We start from the raw sequence: 22,026 nt of genomic DNA, 5'->3' as shown, positions 1-22,026 counted from the left end.
TGCAACATCTTCTGCACATGCATTTGTTTAATGCGTTGCGATTTTAGTTGAGTCAGAATGACATAGTGTGGAGCTGTGTAAGTGACTGAAACTCATGACTGATGACTGAAGGCTTAAAGTGAGCTAAGAGCAGGCCCAGGATTTTGTTCTTTTCATTGCATTGAATTGCATTTTATTGCTTTTTTGCACAGAAACTATAAAATAAAAGCATCAGTTTCATTTCATTGTATTGTATTTTATTGAATATTTCAACCCGATCTCACGACCAAGTACGGATTTGACGAATGATTAAAAAGTGGCTAATTCGTAACAATTCATACGACCTCACTCGTACGAATTAATACGATTTTGCTAAATCGTACATATTTTACGAATTGGCCAATTCGTATGAATTCGTACGTATGACCTACCCCTGACCCCGCCCCTAAACCTAACCATCACGTGGGTTTAGACAAATCGTACGAATTAGTACGAGTGAGGTCGTACGAATTAGTACGAATTAGCCACTTTTTAATCATGCGTCGAATTGGTCGTGAGATAGTGTTGAATATTTCTACAGATATTTTTTTTTTTGGGGGGGGGGTGCTTTTATTTTATAGAATTTATTTTACTATAAAATAAAAGCACCACAAATTGATTAAAATATTGTCTTTGGGCTGTGTTTTTATTGAACTTTTTTGTCGTTACTCCACTTCGGGCCTTGACAGATGTGTTCACTATAAACTGTTGTGATATTAGACCGTAGAGTGTCGTTCAATGACATGAGGGTGAGTACTTTACAATTTTAGTGTTTTACTGCTCTCATATATGACTGTCCTCTTCCGCGGCAAAATGCTACAATGCCTAAAAGTGTTTATTCTGGGGGGTTTTAACACAGCTGGAAAGAGGAAAGCTTTGTTTCTGAATCTTTTGTAAACCCAGCTTATATAATCACAATGAAAGTATCCAAACTGCAATATTTAACATACACACTCACCTAAAAGGATTACTTTGTATTACTTCAGAACTGCCTTAATTCTACGTGGCATTGATTCAACAAGCATTCTTTAGAAATGTTGGCCCATATTGATCGGATAGCATCTTGCAGTTGATGGAGATTTGTGGGATGCACATCCAGCTCCCGTTCCACCACATCCCAAAGATGCTCTATTGGGTTGAGATCTGGTGACTGTGGCGGCCATATTGGTACAGTCAACTCATTGACATGTTCAAGAAACCAATTTGAAATGATTGGAGCTTTGTGACATGGTGCATTATCCTGCTGGAAGTAGCCATCGGAGGATGGGGACATGGTGGCCTTAAAGGGATGGACATGGCCAGAAACAATGATCATGTAGGCCGTGGCATTTAAACGATGCCCAATTGGCACTAAAGGGCCTAAAGTGTGCTAATTAAACATCCCCCACACCATTACACCACCACCACCAGCCTACACAGTGGTAACAACGCATCACCAAACCTTTCTCTCCCATTCTGACATTCAGTTTGGAGTTCAGGAGATTGTCTTGACCAGAACCACACCCCTAAATGCATTGAAACAACTGCCATGTGATTGGTTGATTAGATAATTGCATTAATGAGAAATTGAACAGGTGTCCCTAATAATCATTTAGGTGAGTGTATAGACAACAGTTCAGATGCAAAAGCCTCTAAATGCCATTTGAAATTTTCTTCTTTAATGATGATTTTTATCAAACTTGTATATTTAAGTTCAGTAATTTCACTTAAATAACAATTAATAGGTAATTATCATTGCCATTTAAGTGAAATCACTGAACTTAAATATACAAGCTTGATAAAAATGATCATTCTAGAAGAAAATTTCAAATAGAGGCTTTTGCATCTGAACTCTTCATATATAACAAAGTGTACAAAGAAATATGATTTACGCATGAACTACAGCACAACCTGCATATTTTTAACGCTCAAAACAGACGTCAGAGCCTGAACCTCAGAGCGATTGGCTGCCATCCCCGTTTGTTGCTTGCTATTTGCATAAAATCGAGAACTGGCAAACATTTTGATGCTTTCTCTAAAGCCCAACTTTGATAGGAATGAATTGAAAACGCTCTCTCTGGTCCGCTCGTTCCATACCAGTGGACACACACCATAGGCAAATTCACACACACACACAGACAAAAACCAGTGTGTTACCCCATCTGTCGGTGTTGGTCTTTTTTTTTTCACCTGACTGACCATGTTCAATCAGTGTTTGTTAGTCTCTGTTGGGGTAGAGTTATTTTTCATAAAGTTCTAAATCCAACTTGTTTGTCTGTGTGGTGTGAATTAGCCTTTATAGGAGTAATAAATAGAAAAACACACAATATTGCTTCATTTTTAATGCCAGCAAAATGATTGCAAATATGTCATGCATGTCTGATGTATGGCCCAGCTCCATACAGCATATGCCACAGCACCGCAGACAAGAGAATTCAGTCATTTCTTCAGAAAGCACAAAATCATTGAGAGAGACTTCTGAGCGAGGCGTGTGTGATTGTGCTGCCGTGCTGCTTCTGGGCTCTGGCTTTGGTGTTCAGTCGGATTTTGACATTGTTTAAAAGCTTTGCCATGGAGGATCTTAAAGTGACTTGAAAGTTACGAGTGCTTTTACCTTGTTTTCTCTTTGTGTTCTGAAGTTTAACTCGCTCCAGCATAAAGGAGCAGAATTCCCAGAGGCCGTTCATCCGGTGAGGTGCCTACAGTATCTGAAGCAGCATATTTTGATCATTTCACATACCCTAAAGGGTAGCGATTTCACAGTCTTGTATTTAATGCATGCATCTTGCCTTTTCTCTGTCTAGCGGCGTTATTTCAATATCAAAGTATTTTAGTGCCCCTAATTGGCTTTTTTTTGCTATTGTTATTCATCATGCTTTCCGTGTCGCCGTGATCAATAGTTAAGGAAAATGTCACTGCAAACGGAATTTAGAAAAATGTTTCTGGAGGTCAGTGTGGTTTGATCCGTCAGGCAGAGACAAAATCGATCTAAGTGTAATCGAGCTGCCTGGGTTGTGCCATGAGAAAAGAAGAACCGCACATCTCGGTAATATCTCAATTGTTTCTCGTAGACTGGAGTGAGATTGAATGCAGAACTGAATGAGAGTCCGTCTCATTCCATGAGTCATAAAGATGTTTCTCCTTAAAAAGGCCTCAATAATCGTGCTCGGCTCCTGTAGAGTTTCTGAAAAGATCGACAATGTCTCAAACTGTGTTCAGAATGTCTCTGCTGGAGCTCAAACAACTTGTAAATGTTTTTGAAATCTCTATTTTTCAGGCTGGTCCAGATAATATGAATCCATCTTTCACTTTCATTGTATGGAAAAACAGAAACAGAAACATCTTGTTGTGTGCTTCACGGAAGCCAGAAAATAGTCACAGAAAAGACAACATGAAGGTGAGTGTGATGACTTTCTTCTTTTTTTATGAATGAAACAAGTTTCCCTGGTTATATCAAGTATAGTTTACTAAATCTAAAAGTGTAAAATATATATATATATATATATATATATATATATATATATATATATTTAACCTAAACCAAGAAAACATGGGTAACTTAAACTTAGGTAACATTTCTTTTTTTTTTCTTCAATTGTCTACTTTAGACATTTTACAAACTATAAGTAACTTTGCAGCTACATGTCTTCTCACTTTTAATAGAGTATTAGTAGATTGTCTGTTTAATATCTGCTAACACTTTATTTTGTGTCTTCCAAGATATTCTATGAGTAACTTTGCAACTACATGTCAACTAATTCTACTAACCCGAACCTACAGTCACTAGTTCGTTGACATGTAGCAGTAGAATGTCTTCACTCCAGGTTCTTTATTGGCATCGATGGTTCCATGAAGAGCCTTGGAACGTTTTCATTCCACAAAAGGTTCTTAAAGAGATACTTCACCTCTGGAAAGATGAATGTGTATTTAAAATGTGTCATTCATGTAGAAGAAATGTGAAATTATTTTTGAATTTGGAGCTTTCTAGACTGAGAAAAGCCTGAAAATGTATTTTTGGCTTATGTGGATGAAAGACAACAACTCCCAGAATGCACTTGCTTCACTGCCCTTGGAGGCCACGCCTACCGGTAACCGCGCAGTAGTTAAACAACAACAAGTCTAGGCTACTAGTTAGTCTCCGTGATGAGTCTGCCCAAAAATGTGTTTCGAGATCGCCCAAAATTTCCGTGATTCGGCTTTTGCTTTCTATAGTCGCCATTCGTTATATGTTTACTGTAGCGAGCGGGACGAGTGAGGGCAGACGGCGTGATTACCGATGAGCGACATCAAATCTCGATAAGCGATTTTCTTAGCAATGTTAAAACGCACATCAACCGGTCACTTGTTTGGTGTTCATAAAAACACTACATTCAGATCCACCAATCACAATGAATTCAGTTAGATTGAAACAAAAGCTGTGCTTGTAAACAATGAATGGCGACTGCAGAAAGCAAAAGCTGAATCCCGGACATCGACGCTCGGAAATGTCCGGGAAAAAGAGGATGGTAACCCCTACTACTCAGAACAAGAGCCTGCTAGCTTAGCTTCCAAAAAAATATGGCCGACACTGTGTGTTCATTCTGTGAGTGAGATCGCCCTCTATGGGCGGGTTGAGGACATGCGGGACAGACCCGACTACTGACTGTAGTCTTTAGCCTCTGGACAAAAAAATCCTCCGATGACGCAAAATGTACATAAACAAAAAATACATAAATCTATCATCTCAGTGGGATATGAGGGTGGAAAGCACGGTAATTTGAAAATACCACAGGTTTTCTACTAATACAAAGCTAAATCCTGAAGTATCCCTTTGGGGGTTCTTATGGCTTTTTAGAATGTTCTTCACACTAAGAAAGAGTGTTGACTGAAAGGTTCTTTGGGGAACCAACAATGGTTCTTCTATGACGTCGATGCTGACTGTAGTCGACTATCGAAATAAAGTGTAACTTAATGTACTAAAAAAACTGAAACAAAATCTGAATGACACATAAAAAAACGAATTCAAAATATGAATATAGTATCTCACTGATATTAAAATAAGTCGGTATGACTATAGCAGTGTGAGGTTAGACGTGTCCTCCAATTATCACTGAGCTCTTGTGAGTGTGTGTGAGCTCATCTCTTCTCCAGCGCTGCAGGTGAGCTCAGTTTCCAAGGGATACGACGGTGCTATCGATCCAGCTGTCAGCTGTGTAATTACTTTCTTTTCTTCCATGGAGACAAAGAACACCTTGCATTTTATAGCGGTGTGATTTTGATAATGCTGCGTCTTCTCTCTCATTAAAGTCCTCTCACATTCTCAGTGGTTCACACACAGGCCAACTCCGAATGACGCTTTTGCATCCCTGAAGGACATTGTGGGAAGGGGGATGCTATCCGTAGGTGGAAGTGAAGAGTGTAATCGCTTGACAAAGGGTCATCCCAGAAGGTTGTTAGCGAAGTAGATGAACCGTGGATGTTATTTAGGATCATGACATCATAGGTGGCTATTCTTTAATAATTTATGCACCTTAACTGGAATTTCAATTTCTAATCGCACAGTTGTCTCAAATACTATCAGAGTGAATCCCACAAAAACGATTACACAATTGTTTTTTTACAGTGCGTAATTTCTGCACTAGTGGCACCAAACAGAATTGCAGAAATAGTGCACCATTCTTCAATTGTTCAGACAAGCAAAAAACAAAGCAAAAATGCCATAACATGTTGTCACGTCCAGTCGGAACACTCAAACTTACACTCTTAGAAGAAAAGGTTATATATAGAACCTTGAAAGGTTCTATCGGCACTACATATTTGGAACCCCTAAAAGGTTCTATACACTCTTAAAAAAAGGGTTCCTCTGTGTTCTATATAGAACCCTGGGTAACACTTTAGAATACGGTTCCTTCGTTAATGAATAACTACACCAGAACTAATGAGTAACACAATATTAACAATCTAGTAACTATTATTAACTAACAAGAAACTCTGATTAACGAACTAGTAAGTAATAGCGCACAGACGAAAGTGGTAGTTCACTATTAACTAATCAATAACTACTATTGTTTTAATACTTCCCAGAGAACTACTGAAAAAGTTTATTAACAATCTAGTAACTACTATTAACTAAAATAAACTCTTATTAACGAATTAATAAGTAATAGCTCACAGATGAAAGTGTTACTAGATACTTCTGTGGGAATTACTAATTATTTGGATTCGTATTATAAAGTGAAGATCATTGGAACTAACTAGTAATTACTCAAGTGTTACTACATGATGTAGTCATGATTTGTGCAAACGTTTGAGATTTTTGGTGAACTTTAGTATACTTTTAGAAAATGTCTTTAGTAACACTTGAGTAATTACTAGTTAGTTCCAATGATCTTCACTTTAGAATACGAATCCAAATAATTAGTAACTCCCACAGAAGTATCTAGGAACACTTTCATCTGTGAGCTATTACTTACTAATTCGTTAATAAGAGTTTATTTTAGTTAATAGTAGTTACTAGATTGTTAATAAACTTTTTCAGTAGTTCTCTGGGAAGTATTGAAAAAATAGTAGTTATTGATTACTTAATAGTGAACTACCACTTTCGTCTGTGCGCTATTACTTACTAGTTCGTTAATCAGAGTTTCTTGTTAGTTAATAATAGTTACTAGATTGTTAATATTGTGTTACTCATTAGTTCTTGTGTAGTTATTCATTAACGAAGGAACCGTATTATAAAGTGTTACCGAACCCTGGGGTTCCGTACTTGGCCAATAGAAAATTTGGAACCATTTTGGAGTTCCACATATGAAGCGGGGGATGGAACCATTTCTGGTTCTAAATAGAACCATTTCTTCTAAGAGTGTACAGTATTTGCTGCTAGTGGTGCAGAATTACTGAACACACTTGACCTTTAGATGTGATGCTTTGCAGTTTTGCAAACCATAATTCGCATACGACACGGCGCCTCAATCATGATGAGACGTAACCCTGAAGAAGATCTGCCTCATTTATTCTTGACGTGAACGTCTCTGCCGAGATCTAGGTACACAATAATGTGTGGTGTTGGAGAGGAGTGTTTGGCTGTGCGTTGGAGGACAGTCAGCGATGGCTTTCCTGAGGCAGAGGAGCTCTGTCGTCTCCACCGATGACTGGCTTCAGAGCTGAGATCTGAGTCAGGACACACTCGCTTTGAATCGTCTCAGTGACGGGAGTGGGAAGACGGTCCACACAGCCAGAAGATGAAACTCAAACACACCTTCAGAACAGTCTGAATTCAACATGGAAATGAGCCAAACAGTGGATGCTTGGTACTGTATATATCGCCCTACATGAGAATATACTGTATGCATGCGGAGAAAGTTGAACATATTCTGCTGTGCAATAATACATCACATTTACAGTAAGTGTCCAATGCAATGTGCAATTACAAACAAACTTATTTGAATTTTACAAAGTGATGTTTAAGATACAGTCTCTCCTGAAAAGTGGAACTGTGTTTGTGTTCCCGCAGTGCATCATATTACCTGTTCTGTATGTTTCACCTGTCTGAGAGTGTTAGATTATTATACACTCTCTATCTGGATTTTCGCCGTTATCCTCACTATCTGTTTGAGATTAAAGGTGCTTGTGATTTTATGGAATAGCTTGCCGAAAATGTCCTTCTGTCTGACAGATCTCTGTGAAATAGGAGATGTGAGGAATCACATCTGTGACAGAACTCGACTCAAACAGAAAATAAGAGTAGGATGGACATTGTTGTTTCGCCAGACATGGTGGATGACACGTCTTTCAGAGAGCAGAGATGGGGTAAAGCCGGAAACATTCTGCACAAATAGTGAGAGCAACGTTTCTGGCTCTTCAAGCTCAGTTTCATTTGTATGAGGAAATTTGTGTGTGTGTGTGTGTATTATACATGCATACAGCACATTCTACATACATACATTTTATTTATACGTATATGTATATTATGTATGTATGCATGTGTATATATATGTATGTATATAAACGCATGCATGCACGAGTTGTCTGAACCCAGATTTAGATAAAATATGGACAAATCCAAAAGTTGGGTTAAAAATGTAATTTAAAATTTTAACCCAACTTCAACTTTCAACTGTAAATTTTTTTAATTCCATATTTGACCCAAATTTGGATTGAAACAACCCAGCGTTTTTTGAAGTGTGTGTGTATATGTATATATATATATCCATATACACACACACATATATATATATATATATATATATATATATATATATATGAAGAGTTCAGATGCAAAAGCCTCTAAATGCCATTTTTCTTCTAAAATGACCATTTTTATCAAGCTTGTATATTTAAGTTCAGTAATTTTACTTGGCAATAAAGATTACCTATTAATTGTCATTTAAGTGAAATTACTGAACTTAAATATATAAGCTTGATAAAAATGGTCATTTTAGAAGAAAATTTCAAATGGCATTTAGAGGCTTTTGCATCTGAACTCTTCATATATATATATATATATATATATATATATATATATATATATATATAAAGCACATATTTTAAAAGCACAAAGGTCAAGATCATAGGAGCCTTATTACAGCATGTGCATCTTTTTGTAGTTGAGGTTAATCTTTTGTTTGTCAGTCACACATTCTGTAACACATGATGTCATGCTGTAAAATGATTGTGTTTTGTGTCATTACAGGTAATATAGAGCAGCACGTGCGTGCCAACTGAAACTTCCACATCCTGGCCTGAAGGTGTGCTTCCTTCCTCCCACGTCTTTCTGAGAAGTGCTTCATTTCCAGTTTCAGTTTTTCAGCTGTGAAAACCTGAAATTCTAGATGTGGCTAATAGACGCCCCTTAATGGGTGGAGGCCAACAGCAGAGAACAGGATCGTGCCGATAAGACGCTCCAAAGTTCACAGTTACACCTGAGGATGGGTAGATCTTTCTTCAGACCGATTAAGATTGGACACAGAGCGTGTAAAGCAAGCGACTCTGTACTTGTTTTGCAGGGATCGAATTATGTCCCACCATAAGACTCGATGGGATTTCTCTTGTTTGTGGGAATGACAATTATTGGAAGGAAATAATGAGAGGACTGTGTCTCTGACCACTGGATCTTTATTTGATGTTTCTCAGTTGGAGATATTCGCACACGTCTGGATATGTGGCCTCTGAGAGCTGCCATTCTTTTGCTCTGTTGTGCTGGTGAGTAAAAAAAAAAAAACGTCTAAAAATATATTTTCTTTTTTATTTTATTTTTTTTCTTTCTTTGCTGTTTAAATTGAGAAAATGTATAGGCTGAATATTTCTATACAAAGAAGAAATATAAAAATAATAATTGAGAAATATTTTTACTGGCCACAAAACTGGAGTATTTAAACATAAATTTATGTAAAAAAAAAAAAAATATATATATATATATATATATATATATATATATATGTATGTTTTAGTTACCTAAAACATATTATTTTATTTAATGATTTAATAATTATTTAGCTGTTTTTATTTGCACATTTGTGACAATTAGTGAAAGTTTTGATTTTGCTTATTTTTATTTTGGTTGTTTAATTTGAGGAATATTCTGCATGTGAGATGCATATCTAAAGTCTTCACTTTACACCATATAGGTAATAGTATATATTAATTGTCAGATCTGTATTTTATTTATTTTTTTACGGAATTTTCTATGGAAGCTTGTTTTTATTTCAATGCGGATAGAAGCTTCCATATTTTTCCCTTTTTTTTTTTTTTGGATCAAAGGATATTTAACCAATATTTGAGGTAATTTAAAGTTTTACCATTAAAATTACAGGTAATTAGCCATACTTTAAGATCACATTAATATTATGTTTGTAAATGCATTTTATAGTATTTTAACAGATTCTGATTTTTCCTGTCTGTGCAAAAGAAGATTAATGTAAAAATAAATAAATCAGTATATTCGAAGAGTTTTTCTTATAATTAAAGGTCATTAAGCATTCATGCTTTTTGTTGTTGTTGTTGTTTCTTCTTTCTTTTTTTGGTATTTTTGCAGGCACGTAATTTAAAATCTCTATACTTGATTTCATTAGTATTATATTTCAGTTTCTAATCAAATTACAGACCACTTGGCAAGTTTTATCCACTCATTAAAACCTATTTTTATTCATATTTCTGAATAAAGTGTTGCACCGTCTCTAGAAGTTACACAGGCTTTGTCTTTACATGGGCAGCACTTTCTGCAAAAGCTGTTTGTTTAGAGCTGTTCAGTTTTCCTCGAGGGCTCCCAGAACGTGAAGAGATTATTCATCAAGGCTTATGATCGATGGACTCTATATCATCATCTTGCTGTCAGATACTCATCAAACTCTGTTCTTCAATTGCTGAAAGTAGAAAAGGAAAGTTGAGGTTTAAAGGTTATATAGCGTTATGCTATACTATTTACGAAGTATTGATTCAAACAGCCTGGAGAACTGGAGCAGGTTTTTGGATGTAGCTCAAACGGATGTTGTTTCCTCTCCTGTTAGTGTGTGGAATGATTAGTATGGGGGAGTGTGTATGTGGGTGCTGGTGTTTGTTATGATGTGTGTTGTAACCATAGAATGGAAAACCTTAACTTACTTTTAGACAAAAGACGTTAAATCTAGAACATGGTCACCTGATTTATTCTATCATCACACCACGATGTTCAGAGTTGGGAGTCGAGACCTGTAAAAGCATCTCACGTTTATTTTTCTCGTCTCCTGTTGGTGTGTAGGTTGTTGGTGCTGTAATCTGACGAAGGCTCATGTCGAGTCCGAGAACTTCTTCAGTGTTCTCCATTGGGAAGCTGTGGACATCCCTGATCAAACGGTTCTCTACAGTGTTCAGTACAACCTGTGAGTGACAGCCATGCTGGGCAAACCTGGCTGGACCTTTTCTTTTGTCTTTTCTCGCAAATGTGTCCAGTACAGATTCATTAAGGAAGTGCCTGAATCCAAATACTATTGGGAAAGGAAATTATGCATTCTACAGAGAAAATACATTTCAATGTTTTTGCATTTATCTTACAATCATATAGTTGGGTAATTATATTGGAAATAACTTAGCAAGGAAGCCACTGTCAATATGCATCGCTTTTATACTTTCATTTACTCTGTGTATATGGAGCGGCGGTACTGACCACGATAAGATATGAGACGCTCAATATCTATGCGCACCAAATCCTGTCAGTCATGATCTATCCTATGAGATAAGTGAAATATGATGTTCTGTAATATAACTGACTACCGCAGCAAGCCTAACCATGTCCCTTTAGGGCCTCCGTAGAATGCATTTTGCATTTGATTTAGGCTTTGGGCATATCCAGCCCGTCCTCATCCCAAGGCGTCATATACTGCCGCTTTTGACATTTCGTCTACACCCTTTAGTGTCAATATGAGATGCAGATATACAGTATATGGGCCAGAAGGCGCCTCCTAGTGGTGTAACACTAACACTACCCCAGACCTAAACCTACCCATAACCGAAGCATGTTATATTGATGCTAAAGGGTGCCATGTGCGTTGGATTTAGATGAAATTTCAAAAGTGTCACTTTATGACGCCCTAGGATGAGAATGCGTTGGCATATCCCTGCCATGTATACCTTCCTCGGCATGTTTGTATTGGTAAATATGGGGTGCAGTATTGGCCGATATGTGCTCATTTTTATGTCATCGTTATCGGCCCGATAATAAAATTTGGCTGATATATTAAAGCCGATAAATAATGAATTAATTCCTTCAACACCTTAAGATGCGCACTGTTCAACATGATTGATCTTAATTGCTTGAAATATGATTGGAATCAAATATAGTTAAGTGCAAAATGTGCTGTCATATCAGCTACATGAAATTATAATGAGAACATTACAATTGTGTTAGGGGACGGATTTTAATTGTGAGACTTTTGTTTTTGCAATCAGGATTCAAAAAATGATATAAAAATTGGATTTAGATTTATCGGCCGATATATCGGTTATCGGCTTTCGAATATAAAGAATTATCGGTATCGGCCAAAACGTTCATATCGGTGCACCCCTAGTATGTATTAATGATTGTATTTTAAGATCTTGATGGAAATCAATGTTGTGATGTTATTTCCATCAAGAGGTGCATCAATTTTTGCTCAAGATCTTGAATTATCAATGCAAAAGTTCAGCGCTCTGTAAAGTCTCCTCCAGCACATCCCAACGACTTTCAATGAATTGAAAATGATTCTTCATGCTCCTCACAACCATTCTTTCACAATCTGAGCACCATTCTGTCATCCTGGAATATCCTGGCCATGAGGTCGTTTAAGAAATGAAGGGTTAGAAGAACTGTTGCCAAATATGAAACATGCAAGAAAAATAATAAGCACTGCAATAATGATCCAATCATGTTTAAATCCAAACAGCGATTTATTTATTTATTTATTTGACTGGCAGTGTGTATGTAACTGAAATAAAGGTTTAGTTGGCCAAGGGTTTAATAATTCCTTCCCACCAGTCCTTCTGTTTTCTGTGAATAACGGCACAAAGTGTCGAGATCATGACATTGCTTTGGTGAAGGACACGCTGTGGTCACCCGGCTGTGAATCTCTTCTCCAGTCTGTGAACTGCAATTAGAAACGGAGCAGGAAGAAGCCGCGTCTGCGAAACGTTGCAGGCCCTCTCTGGCCTTGGCACCCAATCTTTTGCTCCTGTCACAGTTACGCTTGGCAGAGAATCTGATGGGGAAAAATAAATCTGATGGGAACGGAGGGAGCAGCAGTGCATGCTGGGAGGGTCAGTGAGGCTGACGGGATGAGAGACAAAAGCTTCAGATAATCCCACGACTGCTCGCCGGCACACATCAGTCCAACCTCTCATCCTCACATTCTTCCTCTCATCCGGCCATCGATACAAACGTTCAGATTTTACACATTGGAAATGCACACTTAAAGGGTTAGTTCACCCGAAAATGAAAATGATGTCATTAATGACTCACCATCATGTCCTTCCAAGCCCGTAAGACCTCAGCACGTCTAAATCTAAAATATCTTAAATTGTGCTCTGAAGATGAACGTGAAGATGAATGAGGGTGAGTCACTAATGACATCATTTCCATTTTTGGGTGAACTAACCCTTTAAAATAATTGCATTGAGTTTGAGCATGGGCTAAGCTAAGCTATTATATGAAGGGTTGTTAAAAAGAGAATAAACATGCAATATCAGATACTCATTATTGCACATTATATGACACATGCACACATTATACAGGGTGTGTTGTGTAGAATAGTTGGTAACGCTTCCTTTTACGGTAAAGTACTTACAGTGTACTTGTTGGTCTGGTCTGATTCACTCACTTGGGTCACACTTTATTTCGATTTATTTCACTTTAGACTACTAACTATAAGTAACTTTGCAACTACATGTCAACTATTTGTCATTAGAGTATTATTAGACTGTATGCTTAATGTCTGCTATCACTTTATTTTGAATGTACCCCAACAGTTATTCTACTGTCTAACTTGGCAAATAAAAGGCAACTTATTCTACTAACCAAACCCTAACAACTAACCATAACCTTACAGCCAACCCTATCTCACAGCAATTCGTCCGAATTTTACGAGGTGGCTAATTCGTAGGAAAATTCGTACAAATTTAGTTTACTTTAGAGCTTTATTAATCCCCGTGGGGCAATTAGTTTGAGCTTGTATGAAATTCGTACATATTTTATGAGTTACCATATTCGTATAAATTCATACAAAGGACCTACCCCTGACCCCGCCCCTAAACCTACCCATCACGTGGGTTTAGACAAATCGTACGAATTCGTACGAGTGAGGTTGTACGAATTTGTACAAATTAGCCACCTTTTAATCACTTGAATTCGAATGAATTTCAGCGAGATAGCGTTGGACAGTCTACTAAGGCCTTGTCCACACGGACACTGGTATTTTTATAACCGCGACTTTAGTTTTTTTACGCGGTTCGGCCGTTCGTCCACACGGTAATGCAGTATCAGGACATGAAACCGAACATTTTTGAAAAATGCCTTTATCCGACTACCTGAACCTTTTTTGAACTTTTTGTTAGGCTTCTGATTGGTCAATGTGGCTTTACGTTTTGGGTTATATCGCCACCTGCTGGTGTGGCATGCTCTTGACAACGCATGTTTTTGCATTTTCATGTGGACAGGATTTTTTTTTTTAAACGCAGGAGGGAAAACTCCAGTTATAAAAAATACCCATGTCCGTGTGGACAAGGCCTAATACTCTAATGAGAGTTAGTTGACATATAATCAGTAGATTGTCTAAAGTGGACTGTCGAAATAAAGCTGAACCCTTACTTGTGTTGTCTGTTACATGCAGCACTTCTTTATTTTCAGTGTTGTTGTTCTTTTGACTGATGTCTGTTCTGTTGCAGTTATGGGAGTCCATATCGTCCAGTGACGTGGTGCCAGAACGTCTCCGCTCCCGTTTGTAACCTGACTGGTGTGACGAGTGATGTGTTGTCCTCTGTGAGCATTAAATATAATTTCCGAATCACTGTCGGTGGACTGTGCATGGGTGACGTGAATTTTGCTCTATTCTGGCAAAGTAAGACATTCTAATCTAGACTTTCATTTGAATTATATTTGTGATCATATGTCTAGATCTGTTAGTTCTCTGATGGATTTAATGCAGGACTTATTGATCTGTTTATCAAAATCATAACAAAATGAAACATTCTTGATTTGCATGATGGTTTCTTAAAATCTATACAACATCACTGTTGTGTTTCACTCATTTTAGCCATATTGACAGCACCACAGCTGTCAGTAGCGTCAAACAAAACTCATCTGAATGTGACGGTTTCCCCGCCGATGATCCCTTGGAATCGCTCTATCGAGAATGTCATGTCCCGGGTAGTCGTCAAGTACTCAGTTCATCTGACACATCCCAAATCAGAGGAGAGAAAGGTAATTGATGCTCCTTCAGTCATATGCATCCAGTTCGATTGGGATTCATATATTTATGCATAGATATGATGCATAACGCCCTAATGGGCTTGTAAGACACCAATACAACCAACAAAATACCAGTTTTGCACGTGTCTACATTTATTGTCCCTTGACGTTTCACTACATGTCTTAAATGTGTCTTGTTTTTGAAGGTATTTGAGGACACGTCTCGCTCAGTGTTTATTCGGCTTGTGGAAACAGACGTGCAGTACTGTGGTGATGTGGTTTATACACTCGCACACACCGCCAGGTCTATTCACAGTGAAAGCGCCTCCTTTTGTGTGGATGTCTCGGGTAATTGAGCAGTTGTGCTTTGATTGACGTGTCGAAAACTACCTTCAGTTTTCAATGTTTTATTATTTCCTTTCATTACTTTAAAGGGGTCCAATAATGCTATTTAACATGTTCCGCTTTCTTTGGTGTGTAATGTTGCTCTTTGAACATGAAAAAGGTCTGTAAAGTTGCGAAGCTAAAGTTATCAGTGTCACTGTTCCTGAAACGCCTCCATTGTAGTCTTGAGTTTTCTTGCGGAACGAACACGTCACAGTATTACTCATTTAAATAACTCCCGCCCAAGGCGTATGCAAAAAGAAGTTGTGCTTGCGAAGATGATTCGGGTTGATCAGCTTGTTCTTCTTGACTGTCATTATTAGACACTGTAACTATGGCATAGTATAGTGACAGTAATGTTTACAGTGCCACAGGACGGCTCCAGAGCTGATCCTTTCCGGTTATGGCATTACAAGCTCTTAGCGGTACCAATGACAAAAGACTGACCAATCACTGACCAATCAGAGCAGACTGTGCTTTTCGGAAGGTGGGTTTTAAAGAAACTGGCTGTGTCCGAATTCTCCTCTCAAAAACTGTAAAAAAAAAAAAGTCCGTTAAATTTACGGGAAAACTCCGGCAGCTGTGGTTACCAGAGTTTTCCTGTTAAAAGTACGGTAACAACATTTTAGGTTTAACTTAATTCTACAGCAATAAACCGTAATTCATTATTTGATATAATGTTAATTTACTGACATTTTGAAGTATTAGTATCTGTTTTGTTCAATTGCAATACACCGACAGCCAATAATGTGAGTCAAATGATCAATCAAAGCTCATCATCATCAGCTTTTCCACAAGAGAGTTCATACTACTACATAGAAGTTGCACAGTGTCATTCACACAAACATTAAACACCATCATGGTAACATGTTGAAATTTAAAAAATGAAATAAGAATTAATTTAATAACGTTAAATGTAACATAAAACCCTAATGAACATAACTGATAAGAAAAAAACTAAGAAAATTATGAATAAACAGTTAAAATACATTAAATGTGAAGTGTCACGCAGGGAATTGTGGGAAAGTCAATTTACATTTTTTCACAGTAAATTATACAATGACTTCTTCTTTTTCAGTTCCAAAAACTGTAAATTTAGCAGTATTTTACAGTAAAATTACATGAAATGTACCATTATATATATATCACAGTTATTTAACATGTATAGTAAGGAAACTTTCTGTTAACCAATGAACAGTTTTTCACTGTAGCATTTTTACAGTCTTTTACTGTTAAAATCACAATAATTTTTTACAGTGAACCACTACTCTCTATGTAGGGGGTAGGGAGTAGAGCACTATATAGTGAGCTCACCAGCATAATAGAAACACCACTTTCGGACACTACTCGGCCGTCTCTCGGTGCCGTTAATTACGTCATTGCTGTCGCCCGTTCGCCATTTTTACGATCAGCGCGATGTGTATGTAGGGTTTTTTTTAGGCTACTTTTCAAAATGCATTCTGGGATACATTGAGTGGACTATATAGAGTATAATAATCATCACTATACATTCGGACAGCACTACAAAATGGCGAGCTCACTATATAGTCCACTATATAGTGAGTAGTGGGAGATTTCGGACACAGCCGCTGAAACTAAAACAGATCATTCAGACAGGAGGTGAAAACAGGTGCTGCAACAATGGAAATTATAAATTTTTATTTTTTTTTATTTTTATTTTTTTAATTATTTAATTTTTTTTCATAAAATTATAATTTTTTATTTTTTTTTTAAATTTATTTATTTTATTTTATTTTATTTAAATATATATATATAACAGGTAGGCCGATTGAGAACAAATTCTCATTTACAACGGCGACCTGGCCAAGATAAGGTGAAAAAGTGCAAGACAACAATAAGTTACACAATAAATACACAAGGCACAAAGACAAAAAAACACAATAAGACAATACAGAGTCAAGAAAAGGTACATATAACTCTATTGGGTAACCAAAATTAAAACACTCAGATGTTTATAATAAATATAATTCGATATTTTGAACATTAAATGATGTAAACATACAAACACAGCATAATCGAACCCCTTAAAACTCAACATGCAATTTGATTATTTTATTTGTTTGTTTTAATGGATGTATTAAATAATTAATTTGATATTTTATTATTTTATTTCTATTTTTGAATTTTCTAATTTTATTTTATAATGCAAAAAAATGAGACATGCACAAAATTGAAACCCTAATGTACAGACTAAAAATTTCTATTTATATGCATCTGCAATCTTTGTGTCTTTCAGCACCTGATTCCAGGTTTCATATATTAATGTTGCCCGGTCTGCTGGTTCTGCTGCTGTTGATCATTCTACCCATTGCGTTTTACCAGATGTCTATAAAGAGAAAGCGTTCCTTACCCAAAGTGCTGGTAAGCCATTGTGTCATAGTCGCATTGGGAATGTCCTAGTGAACATACTTGGAATCAACTTACCATCTTACTGGCAGTGAATAGTCCTGTTTGACAAGAGCGTCGTGTTTCTCTTAAGCCTCCTGAAGGACTGTGTCTTATCTGCGCATTGCTCTCGGCAGCACAAAATGAGTTTATCGTGTTGATTACGGCTAGCAGCACTAACATCTGCTGCCAGATCAGCAGCCACAGATTTCCCTTTGAGCACTTCACTGCTTTCATGGATTATTTAACCTGTTTAGGTATTTGAGATATTATAAAAAGTCTTATTCATTCGTGACATGAAAATATAAATCATGCATGTTGATGTTTGTTCAGTAAACCAGCTCAGCTTGGGTTTTTGTATAACCTCATGTTGATTAATGAAGTCAATATTTGGCTTCATTGACTAAACATCTTTGAGTTTTAAACTTCCTCGTGGGCCGCTGGTTGTTTGATCAAACCATTCAAGTACATGGAGTCTAAAATCAATCTGATCGTCCAAAAGTCAGCCGAATATTCACTGGAAATATCTTTGGAGTAAATACATCAATAATTGAACAACACATTTTCATGTTTACGGTTCTTTGATGTAGATTAATGGTCATATGACATGGAGGTCAATGAAATATTTCATATTTCTTCTTTATTAAATGTTTCGATTATTTTAACCTATTAACTGTCACCCCCCTTTTTTTGAATAGACATGGAAATGCACATTTCAAACTTAAATGGTTCAAGAATGCTTTGGAATATAGACGTATAATTGATCTTTTTTTAAAGAAGACATTTGCCAGATTTTTGTTTAAAGTGAAATAAATTAAGAAAGTGCAAAAGAAAAAAAGTTAGAGAAGTTTGAGTTTATGAAAATGTACAACGTAAAAAAAAATATTGTTCATATTTTATATAAAATATATATTTTCAAAACCTGGGCTACTCTAAAACTGCAGAAAAATCAAAGCCAAAAAAAGTTGTCTTTCAAATTTTAGGTTAAAATCTCAAAAAAATTAGCTTTCTTTGAGATTTTGTTTGGGCGCAGTACCAAACGCTTCCACTAGGGCACAACCAGACTCCATTACTGCCTATATAAAGGCACCTCCATTTCATGTTCATTGCTATTTCAAAATAAAGGTCTGAACACGCTTTACGAGTATGAAAATATTCTTGTTGCAAATTGATAATTGAAAATCAGTCACCAAATATGGAAACTAGAGATTGTAAGCTTTCAAATGATATATAGTTTGTCAATATTGCTTAAAGTCTTTTCTAAGATATTATTGTTTTAAAAATATAATGGCAAGCGTCCCACCTGTGGGAAGTGACACAATTAAGGAAGTGGGTTAATTTGACACACACAAAAAAAAATATTTCAGTTTAGAACATATCAATTTCAATGAAATAAATAATTATACCTTTTCTCTTCTCTCTGTAAATCAGATGCTGTCAAAGAACACCAGTCGTCCATTTTTTTCAAATCCCCGGGACGACATATCTAAATTGGAAGTGTGGTCTGGATTTGTTGGGATGGGGAACTATGATAGACAGCCTAATTTTGCCCAGCAGAAGTCCGAGATCGGGGTTAATGTGACCGCCTATGCATCCCAGGAGCCCTACAGATGTCAACGGGACGTCCCAGTCCCTGACAGCAGAGAGTCTTCAGTGCATTACAGCCTCTGTTTGCCCGTCCAGAGCTTCAACAAACCATCATCCGATGGCAGAGCAGATCGGACCAGCTCGGATTCGATTGGTGCGGAGCCCGTTTTGAGCATTTCAGACACTGAATGCAGCAGCGAGACACTGGTGGTACCAGTTAGGCCCACTGAAAATGGTGCGCTGCAGTTTCATGGCTGCTTATTTCAGTTTGACGCTGATCTAAGTTCTCCAGATGCGGATCAGGAATCAGAAGGTTTAACTGGAGAACAAGCGCCTTTATTAAGTGACTCAGACTATCTGCCTGTACATGTTCCTGACGTGCAGGTGACGTCAAACTACAGGCAGAACTGGCTGCCGGGGATTCCTCTGGAGGGAAAACAAGACCAGAGGACTTATATTCAGAGGACAGACCACCCGCAGGACGTAACTGAACCCGAGGAGGACTTCAGAGATGGAGAGGAACCTAGAGTTGGCCTGGTTATTTTGGACAGATGGACGGGATTGTCTTTGTCTTGCAATTAACCGGCGAAGCGTCTTGCTTTTCTCTTCAGTAAGAGATGTTTGATGGTCATCTACAGGTGACAGAACATCTTCTGTTGGATTTCTCCAGCTCGTTGCAAAAGCAATGAGTGTTTACAAACTGATTGTGCACTTTGACTGAAACTAAGATTATTTGGTTTCACTTTATTTGGATGGTCCCTTTAACACATTCACTTGACTATAAGTAATTTTGCACCTACATCTCTTCTAACACTCACTAGATTGGGTAGACTTGGTAGGGTTAGGGATAGAATAAGTGGACATGTAGTTGCAAAATTACTTATAGTCAGTATAATGTGTGTTGGAGAAGAGTTAGCTGATATTAAAGGAGTAAAAAAACTTTTGCTGATAATTTACTCACCCCCATGTCATCCAAGATGTTCATGTCATTCTTTCTTCCGTCGAAAAGAAATGAAGGTTTTTGATGAAAACATTCCAGGATTTTTCTCCATATAATGGACTTCAATGGGGTCCAAACGGTCCAAAAGAGAGTTTCAGTGCAGCTTTAAAGGGCTTTAAACGACACCAGACGATGAATAAGGGTCTTATCTAGCAAACAATCGGTCATTAAAAAAAAAAGTGAATATTTATAAGCACAAATGCTTGCCTTGCTCTGTTCTGTGATGCGCGTTCGTGAGGTTCATTCAACGAACAAAATGAACAAATTGACTCGAAAAAATATTCGAACAGGAGAGTCACGAACGCATAAAACTTAAACTTTGTTTGTTTGTTTTTTAAATGTGCGATCGTTTCGCTTGATAAGACCCTTATTCATCGTCTGAAATTGTTTAAAGCCCTTTGAACAGTTTGCAGTTTGCACTGAAACTCTCATTTGGACCTTGAACCGTTTGGACCCCATTCAAGTCCATTATATGGAGAAAAAATCCTGGAAATTTTTTTATTTTTTTTTTTGAAAATCAAAAACCTTAATTTCTTTTCGACTGAAGAAACAAAAACGAGGATATCTTGGATGATATGGGAGTGAGTAAATTATCAGCAAAAGTTTTTTTTAAAAGCATACAAAGCAGACAGTCTTCTAATGCTCTAATGAGAGTTAGTTGTAATTGCAAACTTACTTATAGTCAAAAGGGACCATCAAAATAAAGTGTTACTGTAGCATTGCCATATTCACAAGTGTTTTCCCGTTTCATTTTTCCACATGTCCATGTTTTAACTTATTCAATTAATTCATAATGCATAATGCATGAGTCAAAATTGTGGGCAAACCTAAAATAGATGGTGACTGTTTCAACAGTATTTGTTGCCCTGAACTGAATAACGTGAAAGTCAGCATTAAATTATGCTCAAAACCTGTTCAGGAGGTAAACCGGATTTTCAATAGCTACGTTTCGTGTCCGTTTACAATCAGGTTGAATGCTCAATCAGACTGAAAAATCTTCGACGAAATGGTGCTGACCTAAAATGATCCGATTAACAGGAAAAAATTAAGCATGTAATCACTTGAATATGAAATGGATTTTAAAAATACCTTGTCGTAATGTTTTACATCAAATGAACGTGCACCTCATGTATTGCGAAATGGTCATTGAATGCGACTGAATATTTACTAAATATTTGCTTTAAAGCTCTTGTGTCATTCATTTCTTTCAGTCTTCAAAGCAAAACATTTAACAATAACTTTGAAGGATTTGACTTTACTTTCAATGCGCTACTCAATACAAACAATTACAGACCTGTGGGGCGTTTCTGTAAAAGCACCTCTTAAACAGAATTATATATTTGCATATCAGATAAATGTCTCATGTTCCTTGGAGTTTGTGTGAAAGGCTTCATGGGGAGTTCACATGCAGTTATGAGGAAGTGCTGAAGTGTGTTCAGAGACAAAAACTCTTTGTTATGGAGGAAACAAATTATATTACTGGAGTAATTCAGTACATTTGGGTTTGTTTTGAAGAAAATCTTTTGACTTTATGTCAAAATCTTCCGCAATATCAGCTGACACCACGTTTTGCAGATGCTTGTCACTGTTATATTATCAATAATGTCCATCTTATGTCAGACATTTGACTATAGTGTATTGATTTAATTGGTTCAGTAAAGTTGTCTACTCTAAATATCTATCTTGTCACTTTAACCTTTGTTGAGTCATTGTCAGCAATATAGTGTATTGACGTTCAACCGTATATTGTAAATTGAGCACGTCG

The 22,026-nt window shown here is 36.9% G+C and overlaps 1 protein-coding gene across 5 annotated transcripts; it reads left to right on the top strand.

The window, feature by feature from the left end:
• The first annotated feature begins 6,791 nt into the window (after positions 1 to 6,791).
• On the top strand, positions 6,792 to 21,446 carry ifnlr1 (interferon lambda receptor 1). Of its 5 annotated transcripts, none has more exons than XM_089118051.1 (9): positions 6,792 to 7,782; positions 8,666 to 8,720; positions 9,106 to 9,174; positions 10,709 to 10,829; positions 14,362 to 14,534; positions 14,730 to 14,896; positions 15,091 to 15,232; positions 17,526 to 17,650; positions 19,106 to 21,446. In XM_089118051.1, exons 3-9 carry the CDS (start codon positions 9,132 to 9,134, stop codon positions 19,841 to 19,843), a joined length of 1,509 nt encoding a protein of 502 aa, XP_088974177.1. In that variant the 5' UTR covers positions 6,792 to 7,782; positions 8,666 to 8,720; positions 9,106 to 9,131; the 3' UTR covers positions 19,844 to 21,446. The 5 variants fall into 5 exon arrangements, with proteins under 5 accessions (XP_088974177.1, XP_088974176.1, XP_088974178.1 ...); XM_089118050.1 differs by having other exon boundaries at positions 6,792 to 7,810; XM_089118052.1 differs by lacking the exon at positions 6,792 to 7,782 and having other exon boundaries at positions 8,634 to 8,720.
• The last annotated feature ends 580 nt before the right edge of the window (positions 21,447 to 22,026 follow it).

The sequence above is a fragment of the Pimephales promelas genome, chromosome 12, assembly GCF_988280905.1.
Source record: "Pimephales promelas chromosome 12, fPimPro1.hap1.1, whole genome shotgun sequence".
NCBI classification, from domain to species: Eukaryota; Metazoa; Chordata; class Actinopteri; order Cypriniformes; family Leuciscidae; genus Pimephales; species Pimephales promelas.
Note: the sequence above shows the minus strand (reverse complement) of the source record. Positions and strands in the feature narration are given on the sequence as shown.

Excerpts from the sequence above, each read along its gene's own strand:
- ifnlr1 (XM_089118051.1), top strand. The coding sequence starts at position 9,132 with ATGTGGCCTCTGAGAGCTGCCATTCTTTTGCTCTGTTGTGCTG. Across the intron at positions 14,897-15,090 it reads CCAAATCAGAGGAGAGAAAG|GTATTTGAGGACACGTCTCG; the intron begins GTAATTGATGCT and ends TTGTTTTTGAAG. Across the intron at positions 15,233-17,525 it reads CTTTTGTGTGGATGTCTCGG|CACCTGATTCCAGGTTTCAT; the intron begins GTAATTGAGCAG and ends TGTGTCTTTCAG.